The sequence below is a fragment of the Triticum dicoccoides genome, chromosome 1B (genome assembly GCF_002162155.2).
Source record: "Triticum dicoccoides isolate Atlit2015 ecotype Zavitan chromosome 1B, WEW_v2.0, whole genome shotgun sequence".
Lineage (NCBI taxonomy): Eukaryota > Viridiplantae > Streptophyta > Magnoliopsida > Poales > Poaceae > Triticum > Triticum dicoccoides.
Window position 1 is genome coordinate 709,950,162 of NC_041381.1, and position 10,576 is coordinate 709,960,737.

The 10,576-nt window shown below is 47.1% G+C and overlaps 2 protein-coding genes across 3 annotated transcripts; one reads left to right on the forward strand and one right to left on the reverse strand.

Annotated features, from left to right (window-relative positions):
* Nucleotides 1–883: 883 nt before the first annotated feature.
* Nucleotides 884–5,417, forward strand: LOC119349873 (serine/threonine-protein kinase WNK4-like). Of its 2 annotated transcripts, none has more exons than XM_037617968.1 (4): nucleotides 884–1,772; nucleotides 3,414–3,920; nucleotides 4,583–4,741; nucleotides 4,839–5,417. In XM_037617968.1, exons 1-4 carry the CDS (start codon nucleotides 1,005–1,007, stop codon nucleotides 4,932–4,934), a joined length of 1,530 nt encoding a protein of 509 aa, XP_037473865.1. In that variant the 5' UTR covers nucleotides 884–1,004; the 3' UTR covers nucleotides 4,935–5,417. The 2 variants fall into 2 exon arrangements, with proteins under 2 accessions (XP_037473865.1, XP_037473864.1); XM_037617967.1 differs by having other exon boundaries at nucleotides 901–1,772; nucleotides 4,580–4,741.
* A 374-nt stretch (nucleotides 5,418–5,791) lies between these two features.
* Nucleotides 5,792–10,089, reverse strand: LOC119349874 (nucleoside diphosphate kinase 3-like). Its single transcript, XM_037617969.1, has 7 exons — nucleotides 9,869–10,089; nucleotides 9,591–9,731; nucleotides 9,459–9,496; nucleotides 9,278–9,328; nucleotides 6,726–6,893; nucleotides 6,522–6,634; nucleotides 5,792–6,264 (listed from the first exon to the last, which is right to left on the reverse strand). Exons 1-7 carry the CDS (start codon nucleotides 9,978–9,980, stop codon nucleotides 6,141–6,143), a joined length of 747 nt encoding a protein of 248 aa, XP_037473866.1. The 5' UTR covers nucleotides 9,981–10,089; the 3' UTR covers nucleotides 5,792–6,140.
* Between the last annotated feature and the right edge of the window lie 487 nt (nucleotides 10,090–10,576).

A 10,576-nucleotide genomic window follows, 5' to 3' on the forward strand; every position in this document is an offset into this window, starting at 1 on the left:
TGGTTGGTGATTAGGACGGGTAGATGGGGATGGATGGCAAGCTAGGAGGGGGAGGAAGCAGTAGAAGTAGAAGTGGAAGAAATGGAGGAATGATTGATGGAGTGGGTGGATGTGAACCGGTTAGCAGCAGTATTAGTAGATCCATGCAAATATTTGTATTACTATTTTTTGAGCATCAGTACAGACACAAGCGTTCATATACACGCGCATACACTCACCCCTATGAACGCACACACGCACACCCTACCCCTATGAGCACCTCCGAAAGACTGAGCCGGCATATCATCTTGAGATTTACGAAGTCATCCTCCCACTGAAAGCGCATCGCCGGAAATCCTGAAATAAATCCAGAAATAATGCGAGCATCAGGATTTGAACACCTAACCATCTCAACCACGGGTTGGTTCGCTATTTGTATTAGTATTTACTAGTACTAGTTATGTTGCACCCGGCCAGTGTTAGCAGTGTTGTTGTAGTATGGTTTCTGGGTTGTTTCACTTGTATTATATGAATACAAAAGGAAGTAAAGGTAAAACAAAGAAACAAACAAACAAAGAAACAAATAAAGGAAGGAAGGAACATGGGTGGCACTGTAGGAATGGAGCAGTGTAGGTTATTTTTGTTGGCTGGCTGCTAGTGGTAAGCACTGTAGCCGCAGACTTGTGGGGAGAGAGAGGCGTGTGTGGGTGTGGCCTGTGTTGATTGCGTTGCGCAAGGAGGTGAAGGACTGCTGCCTCACTGATTGAAGAAGAAGAAGAAGAAGAATAACAATTGGGTGTAGAGAGATGACAGTAAGTAGTAAGCATCTGGCAGTAATAAGGGAAGTAGTAGTTTAGGAGAGTGAGATGCAGCAGAAGCAGACGGGTTGCTTCCTTCCCTGTTGTTTACCGGCACCAGCAGGCAGCAACCAAGAGCAAGAGCATTCGAGCAACCGGTGAGGCTCTTCTTCTCTTGAGTCTTGAGGCCAGCCCAGCAGCACCGTGTTGGCGGTGTGATGTGATGTTATGGACGCTTTGTTTTTCTTTCTTTCTTTCTTTCTTTTGTCCCTTTCTTCTTCCTCCTCCGCCCGCCCGCCGCTCTTTCTTCCTCCTCTCCTCTGCTCTGCTCCTTTGTTGTCCTATAAATCCTGCCCCCGGAGGCCTCCATCCTTTCCAATCTCTCCCAACCCACTCCATTCCTTGTTTCATTCACCCCTCCCCTCCCCTCCCCTACCCATCTGGCCTACTCATCTCATCTCATACGTAGAGAAGAGATATAGTGTGGGGAAGAAAGTGACCAGACCAGACCAGAGCAGACCAGCAGCTAGCCTAGGTCCAGCCCTTCCCCTCCCCTCCTCTCCTCTCCTCTCCTCGCGCCACCGCCCGCCGGACCACCCATCCGGACCGGAGATCCACCCATCACATATACCTACCTTCCTTCCATCCTTCCATCCTTCCTTCATTCCTACAAGCAAAGCAAAGCAGCGCAGAGCAGAGAGAGATCCAGCACAGCAGACAAGTAGAAGCAAGATGTTCGCCGACGCCGGCTTCAGCTTCTCCGCCTACTCTCCTTCCCCGCAGCCGCAGGGCTACTCATACTCGCCCCCGCTCTTCTCCCACCCCTACCCCGACCACTCCTCCTTCTCCTCTGCCCCCAACACCGCTGCTCCGGCGCAACCGCCGCAACTCCCTCTCCCTCTCCCTCTCCCTCTCTTGCACCAGCAACACCAACAACATCAAGCCGCCGCTGCACCCGACGACGACGACGCCTCCGCCGCCATGTACCACCACCTGGTGAGTAGTACTACTTCTCCACCTCCCTCCCATTTCTTCTGCTCCATTATTAGTCTTAGCTTGCATACATGCACATGCATGCCACTGCACTGCAACCAATCTCCTCAGATCACATCAAACTCCCTCCAGCACTTGCTTGGCTCTTCTTTTCCTGTTGCATCAAAATAAAAAATTAACCCCAACACTAGTTTTTCCTCTCTCTCACTCTGATTCTGCTTCTTGGCCGCAATTCAACTCAATTCAATTCAATTTTAGAGGTCAATAAGATACAAGGTGCTCTCTCTCAAATTGCTTCCTGCACCACGGCCGCCGCCGCCGCCAATTCCTCTCCTCTCCTCTCCTTGCCGTCGAGACAAAAATAATAATGTCGCTTTCTCTCTCCCTTGTTGTTTCCGAGCCCCACCCTCCTGCAAACACTATCAACTATGCAGTATTATATTTTGTACAGTTCATCAAAGGGAGGAGGTGTCAACTATTCTAGACTAGACTAGACTAGACTAGAAACAACCTCCCTCCCTCCCTCCCTTTTAATCAGATTCATTCATCTCCCACTTTTAAAACCCCTCCACTAATTAAACACAACATGTCTAATACTTACTACAAGCCCACCTTTAAGCACTCATTGGTTCTTCCACCTTTTGCTTTACTTTCCTTGTTGCAAAGATAATACTAATATCTGCACACAAGGGAAGACTAGTGGTACTACTACTTTACTTTACTGCACTAGTACTACTTGTCATCAACATGCATCAATCACACTGTCAAGCTGCAGCCTGCACATTTTTAGCTACTGATAGACAAAGATTGCTTATCATGTCCTCTTCCTATAATTAATATATTTGTACTAATACAGTACTCGTCAACGTCCATCAGCACGGCACTGCCATACAAAAAGCATCCATCAAACTCACTCCTAATTTTGGCCTAATTCAAACCGTCCTAATTTAGCAGCACCATGCCATAAATCCTCCTACTCATGGACACATGCACCTTGGCAGATTATATGACCCTCACTTTTGTTATTTTATTTTTATATGTAAAGAAAGATCCCACATAACAACACTTGCTCATGTTGCCTCCCAACTTTGAATCTTCTTCTTCCCACACAAAGGCTTTAGCTGCCAGGTCACAGGTCACAGGTCACAGGGAGGGGCTCAGATATTTTTAACACTTGGTCACCTTTAGGCTTTAGCTGCCAATTTGAGGAGAGGGATCGAATTAGGTCGAGTTTTTGGCCAAATTGAGATGCCACTGTCCATGGGAAGCATATGCTCTTCTCTGCTCTCATGTGGTGTGGTGTGGTGTGGTGGTAGCAATAGCAATAGCAATAGCAAAGCATGACAGGGACTTGGCGTCAGTTCACATGTGCGCCCACGCTAGAATACAACAACGAATAGTACATGCGGCCATAGATGCTACCCCCCACTCATCAAAACTATTCTCTACTACTACCACTTGCCTTTTTATTTTTACTCTTCTACTCCTTTTTATTTTATTTACTGAATGAATGAATTGCCCTGCTGTTTACTTCTGTTCTTCAGTTCATTGTATTTTCCAGAAATTAAGTGTTTGTAGTATGATTAAATCAGCTCTATCTAATATTTTGTTTCATGCATCTATGTAAAAATAAATAAATAACAGGGAGACATGGGGCAGCCATCCCTGATATCAGAGTATGACCTTGGAGCAGAGGGCGACCTGTTCAAGGCCCCGGAGCCCATAATCGAGGAGCCGCTGCTGGCCCTCGATCCCGTCGCCGCCGCCATCTCCATGATGTCCGGCGGCGACAACGCCATGGACGACAGCATCAAGGTCTCGGACATGGGCCTGAGCGAGGTGCTGTACGAGTGCGAGAAGGAGCTCATGGAGAAGTCGGCCATCGAGGAGACCATATCCGAGCTGCTGGACGTCAAGATCCCCATGCTGCAGGTCGAGGACGTGCCCGGGGAGCTCAGGGCCTCCTCGTCATCGACAATTGCCGCCGGCACCGGCGAGTGCTCGCTCCAGAAGAGCGTCAGCTCCGGGTGCCTCAACTCGGGCGACTGGATGAACGGGTCGGCGGTGAGGCCCAACTTCCTCGACTTCCAAGGGCTCGACTTCGAGGCCGCCTTCGGGCTCCGGCGAGCCTACAGCGAGGGTGACATTCAGGTATGTATGACATGGTGATGATCATCTCTCTCTCTCTCTCTCCCTGTTGCACTGCACAACACAACACAACACTAGATGGAAAATGGAATTATTGCTGTGACAAGCACCACTGATCGACCTTTCGCCTTTGTGTCTCTAACTGAGCACAGCTGTCGACAAGAGACACGATAAGTACACGAGACAAACCTAAAAGGCGTCGCTTTCTCATGGCATTCCACAAAAACCTCACTGTAGTTGTACTAAAATGGTGTGCAGTGTAGTGCTTTGCTCAACATGAAAATGCCGTTCCGTTCCGTTATACTATATAGAAGATAAAAGCTATGATATGAAGGAAGGAGAGGCACTAGGTAGCTAGGTAGTGATGTGATCTCAGAGGTTGCTAATTCTGCCCAAAGCCACCCTTTCCCTTAACGGCCTCCTCACTGCTTTAGCTGATACTAGAGCGCATATATGCCTACCCTGCACACTCAGCACCAGTCTAGCTACTTACTGTGTGGTATCTTTCAAGATGCTTAGATTTTTCGACATGCGAGATGCTAGTAATATGTTTTCTTCCTGATCATGTGTTTAGGTAGGAATAGGATCATCATGTAAAGTTCAATTTTTGTATGAGGATATGCAATTTGCAAGGCTAACATGTTTACCTCTTTTTTCGACAGAAGCTTGGTGCCAATACCCCTCGGCCTGGGATCGCGGCAAATGTGCAGGCATCTGGTGAGAGGCTTGTGACCATCAGCGACCTCAAAAGCGAGGAGAGGAAGCAGAAGCTCAACAGGTACAGGAAGAAGAAGATCCAGAGGAACTTTGGCAGAAAGATCAAGGTGCACAAACAAACAAATCTCTCTTACTTCTCTTCTTCTACGAGTACAAGATGCAATATCAGAGAATGATGAATGTTTTCGATTCTGTGTGTTGCAGTATGCTTGCAGGAAGGCTCTGGCGGACAGCCAGCCGAGGGTGCGAGGGAGGTTCGCCAAGATGGACGACGGCGACATGCTCAAGCCGAGGAAGTAGACGGGGCCATGGAGGCCGCCGCGAAGCCGATGAGGAGGGAAGACAAAGGTTGTTGCCAGGAGGGAATTATGCTGCTGCTGCTGCTGCTGCTGCTGGGAGATGCTGCCAGTGGCTTTGTTGGCGTCTAGAAGCTTCTAGGTGAGGCGGCACCGCCTTCTAGGGTCATGGCTGCCGTGCCGCGCTGCGCCGCCCGTCGGAATTCATTTCAGTCGCTCCATCAAATCCGTTCCGTTCCTATGGGTGACATTTTCTATTTTCTGCGTTCGTTTGTAGTAGTAGTAGTGATAATAATATGATGATGGTCCTCCTCCCTGCGGTGCAAGAGAGTGGAGAGCCCTAGCCAGGCAGGCTCCTCTTCTTCTTCTGTGTACAAAGGCTTGAACTTGAAGTTGGTACTACTAAATAAATAAAACCCAGGCTCCTCTCTTGCTTCCCATGTAAAAATAATCATGTTGTTGTTGCTATTAATAATTCTGATGATGATGATGATGGTTGGTGAAGTGTTTGCTGTCAATAAAGAAGAGAGTTTTCTCTTCAAAACAAACTGACCTATCAGTCTCAGGGCCCTAGTTTTCAAACCAAAACTCTTGTCCTTTTATGTCCACAAGCATTCTCAAATTTCTTTTTTAGTATAAATCTTTGTAGAAAACTAACCAAAATACATAAAAGTTGGTCCAAGCAAACAATAGAACAGGCAAAAGGCGGCTATCATAATCCGTCGCTATTTTAGTGTCAATTTTAAGGAAACGACAGCGAAAATTGCATCCTCAAAGACTTTGAAAGGTGAAAGCGGCCGAATAAAACTCATCATCATATAGCCCCCCCAAAAGCATCTCGCAATCAATCACACGCCAAAGTACGAAAACATAATTAAAATGGACTTCAGCTACAGTGACAGTGAAAAGTGCAGAGAATGTAGGCCTGAATTTGGGCAACACATGAAAACAAACAGCATCCATCAAAATCAAGCGCCTGAAGGCGACGGTTTGATTTGAACATCACGATTGCTCGCTCTATAATATTCAAAGGTACAAACAAACTCTTTAAATTTCTTCGGGCCTTATTGCATCACGATGAGACAAGGGCAAGGGCGACACCGACTGAAAGGTCGCCCGGGTCGCGGTGTTATTGCACTCTGCCATGGTCTAGAGGCGATTACGGAAAGGGACTGGAGCTTCTTTGGCTCTTCTGAAGACGATGCGGCGGTTAGTTCACACCGTAGATCCACTTCTCCTCGTTGCTGGTGTAAGAGACCAGCTCCTTGGGCTGGAACCAGAGCGCGATCTCGTCCTTGGCTGTCTCCGGGCCATCGCTCCCGTGGATGATGTTCCTGACGTTCAGACGACGGAATGAATGTGAGCACAACGGAATTATTCTGGGAGTGCATCATGGCATTCAAGAAAATGCGGAATCGAACCTACATCAGGCCTTTCTTTTTTTGTTTCAGTCTGTCTATTCTAAAAGACTGGAACTAAGCAGTGATGAGTGCAAATGATGGATGATTAGATGCATGGACACACTTTTCTGAATGAGTGCAAATAATGGATCATCGCTAGCTGGGCCTACTGAAGAGAGAATGAAGCATACCTTCCAACAACAACAGCAAGGTCACCCCTGATGGTTCCTGGCTCAGATTTCGATGGGTCCGTGGCACCGATCAGCTTCCTCCCGTACTTGATAACGCCCTCTCCTTCCCATACCTTCAGAATATGGAACAGATTAATAAACTGCAACTTGGCGGCAAACACAGGGTTATTTGTGTACGGACAAAAGATGGGAGGATTTGATTACCATGGCAAGCACGGGACCGGAGCTGAGGAAGTCGCACAGTCCATTGAAGAAAGGCCTTTCCTTGAGATCATGGTAGTGCTTCTCGGCGAACTGCTTGGATGGAACCACCAGCTTGATGGCAACAAGCTTGTATCCTTTTCTCTCAAATCGGGACACTATCTCAGAAATCTGTTGCCAGAGAGAAAAGATACAGAGACATCCATCATCATACAGTAGCAAATTAAAGACATGTGTATGGAGAGAACACTTTTTGTATCCCGAAAATCAGGGGTATTTCCCTGGCTCTGTTCATAGAATGAAACCAAAATGTCACAGCCCTTGTTGGCTAACAGCCCTACAGCAAAGGATAAAAGAGGTTTGAAACAAACTGTGACCCTCACTGCATAACAGCAACATCTTCTACTGAACACCTGACATGGGGGAGAACACTAAACAGTAGAAACTTGTGATGGACTGCATATTTTGGTCTTACAGGACTGTGATGGGCACGGGCTGTGTATTTTGGTTTTAAGGGATTGTGATGGGCTGTGCATTTTGGTTTTAAGGGGTTGGGATGGGTTGTGCATTTTGGTTTTAAGGGATTGCATTGGGCTGTGCATTTTGGTTTTAAAGGGATTGTGATGGGCTGTGCATTTTGGTTTTAAGGGATTGTGATGGGCTGTGCATTTTTGGTTTTAAGGGATTGAGATGGCTGAGCAGTTTGGTTAAGGGATTGCGATGGGCAGTGCATTTTTGGTTTTAAGGGATTGTGATGGGCTGTGCGCAGTTTGGTTTTAAGGGATTGTGATGGGCTGCGCAGTTTGGTTTCAAGGGATTGTGATGGACTGCTCATTTTCGTTTCAAGGAATTGTGATGGGCTGCCTATTTTTGCATTTTGGATTTAAGGAATTGTGATGGGCTGAATGGTGGAACTGGATTTGCACATCAGCATGACTGTAACTAGAAGCATGCCTAGCCTTATTACCAAACCTTGTTTGTGAAGCATAATGGGCTAGTGGCCCCCTACTACCGATGCTACCGAAATAAGGAAAGGCAGACAGGGTCCGACAAGATAAAAGAGTAAGGTTTCTCTCCAAACCCCCAAGCTTGTCCTAGGCTCCTAGCTAAGTGGTGTGCCTTTATTATTATATAATATACAGATAGATCCAAATGGGTCCAAGGGCAGGTACAACATTAGTTGTTAATGGTTGGTCTAGAACAGATCTCAAGAAAAATGCTGTCGGTGCGCGAAACAGAATATGTCATGTTAGCATTTCAAGTCCAGGAATGCGTTTACAATTCAATTGACCTATTCGTATATGGACTGCATATTTTTGGTTTTAAGGGGTTGTGATGGGCTGCATATATATTTTGGTTTTAGGTGGATTTGCATATGAGCCTAACTGTAGCTAGAAGCAAGCCTAGCACTAGTGCCAGACCATGCTTTTGAAGCATAATAGGCTAATGCATCCTGCACGCCTACTTATCGATGCAACCGAAGTAATAGAAAAAAAAATGCAAATGGGATCCAAGAGTATGAACGAGATTAGTTGTTAATTGTTAGCTGAGAAGAGATCTCAAGGACAATGTCGGTGCGCGAAAAAATAGAATATGCCTAGTCGACGACGGATCTGTACTTGTATATACGTGTATTATGTACTTCCTCCGTATCAAAATATAAGACGTTTTTGGCACTGTCATAGTGTAAAAAAAATGTCTTATATTTTGATACGGAGGTAGTACAAAATAGCACAAGACATCAAGTGTGACCAAAGGCAGGGCCAGGGGCATACATACTGAACTGATTGATCTGAACCAATATGTATTGTATGAATGTTGTAGGACTAGTAGTATTATTATTGATAAAAGGCAGGGCAGAACAGAGATGCAAGTGTTGGTTGGTACTCACAAGGCCTCTACTACTATAGAAGAGTAAGGTTTGTTTCCAAAACCCGAAAAGAAAAATCCTAGCTAGGTGGAGTGGCACTATTATTATACTCCATCCGTTCCAATATATAAGGTGTAGTATTAGTTTAAAAAGAAGTCAAACATGTCCAAGTTTGACCAAGTTTTTAGAAAGAAACAGTATCAATATCTGAAATACCAAATTCATATCATTATATCCATCATGAAAAGTATTTTTCATATTTTATTTATTCTTGTAGTGTAGATGTTGATATTTTATCCTATAATCTTGGTATAGACCCAATTGGGATCTAAGAGTAGGAGATTAAATTGTTAATGGCTGGCCTAGGACAGATCTGAACTGACAATGTATGCTGTGTGGGGGCTGAATAGAATAGGCGAGCATTTGTATTCAACAAAATGGAATCACGATTCGTTTGTTGTATAGTTGTATGCGTGTATGTACGGGCATGGGACAAGTGCAAAAGACGTCCTCGACTGAGGGGGCCTCAACTGCAACTAGAGCACAGTAAAAACATAACCAGTGAGCAGCCATGCACAAACAATGAGTGTATGGTATGAATGGTGTAGGGCGAATATGATATGATTAATAACAGAGCAGAGCAGAGCAGAGATATGTGTAGAAAGTATAGGTTGGTACTACTCACGAGGCCTCTCTGGACGCCGTCAGGCTTGATGGCGATGAAGGTGCGTTCCATCTGCAGGCAGGCAGATTGAGAATGGTAGGATTAGACATGGTGGTTCCATTTGATTCAAATCAAAGGGAATACAATACAGATATCCGATGCAGTAGAATAGAGGAGTGGGGGGAAGGGTGTGGGTCGGTACCTCGGCAGCATGCACCTCCTGATCCTGGAGCATGTAGACTGTTTGTAACCAAGGGATGCTGGGTTAGTAGGCCTTATGGATCTACGAATCTATCGGAAGCGGTTAGAGAGAAGATGGAGAGGAGTGACTGACCTGCGGCGGGGATGGCGGCGAGCCATGCGTAGGCGTGGGAGGATGCGGCGGCGTTGGTGTGGAGGTGGTGGGCGTATGCGGCTGGGAGGGTGGAGTTCCTGCCGAGGTTGGCGAGGGTGGCGAGCGCGGCGTTCCTCCCGTCTGCAATGCAACGCAATCGGAATGGAAATCTGGATGAATCCCTGACCTGACCTGATCTGATCTGATCTGCTCTGATCTGCTGTGATCTGGATCGAATGGAATGGTGGTTGATCCGATTCGTTTCGTGACTGACTGACCTGCGAGGACGGAGGAGGCGGCGCGCGGGGCGGCGGCGGGGGCGGAGGAGGAGGCGAGGAAGGACCTGGCGGCCTTGCAGGCGGACTGGAAGAGCTTCGAGGAGGAGCTCATCGTGGCGGCGGCGGCGGCCTGAGAACCTTCCTTGCTTGCTTGTGTGGGAGAGGAGAGGAGAGGAGAGGAGAGGGAGAGGGGGAGAGATGTGGGAGGGATTTGTTGCTAGTGATGGGTGGTTATTATGTACTCCTCCTCCTCCTCCTACAGTGGCACCGAACAAAGGAATGGAAGGAATTGCCGTTGCGCCTCTCTGTTGGTTGGTTGGTTTTGCTTTACTTCAGATCAGATCTGAATCTGATGCCCTCTCGTCCCTTCCCTTTCCCTTCAATTGAGCGGCGCACGGCACGTAGAGCTGTCTTGTTATTCTTAGTTAGTTACCCTTCCTTTGGCCCCTCCCCTCCCCTCATCTGCATTTCTCCAACTCCTCCTCCCCCTTCTTCTTCTTCTTCCTCTTCTTCTTCGGCGGATGTTCATTGCGTCACCACGTCGCAGATCGTTCGAGCCCCGAGGAACGAAACCATCCGACACATCAGCGCACACAAGTACGTCTCCGTTAGAGCGGTGTGGAGGTACAATGCTCCCCAAGAAGCCATTAGGGCTATCGTATTCTCCTCGCGCCCTCACACAATGCGAGATGCCGTGATTCCACTATT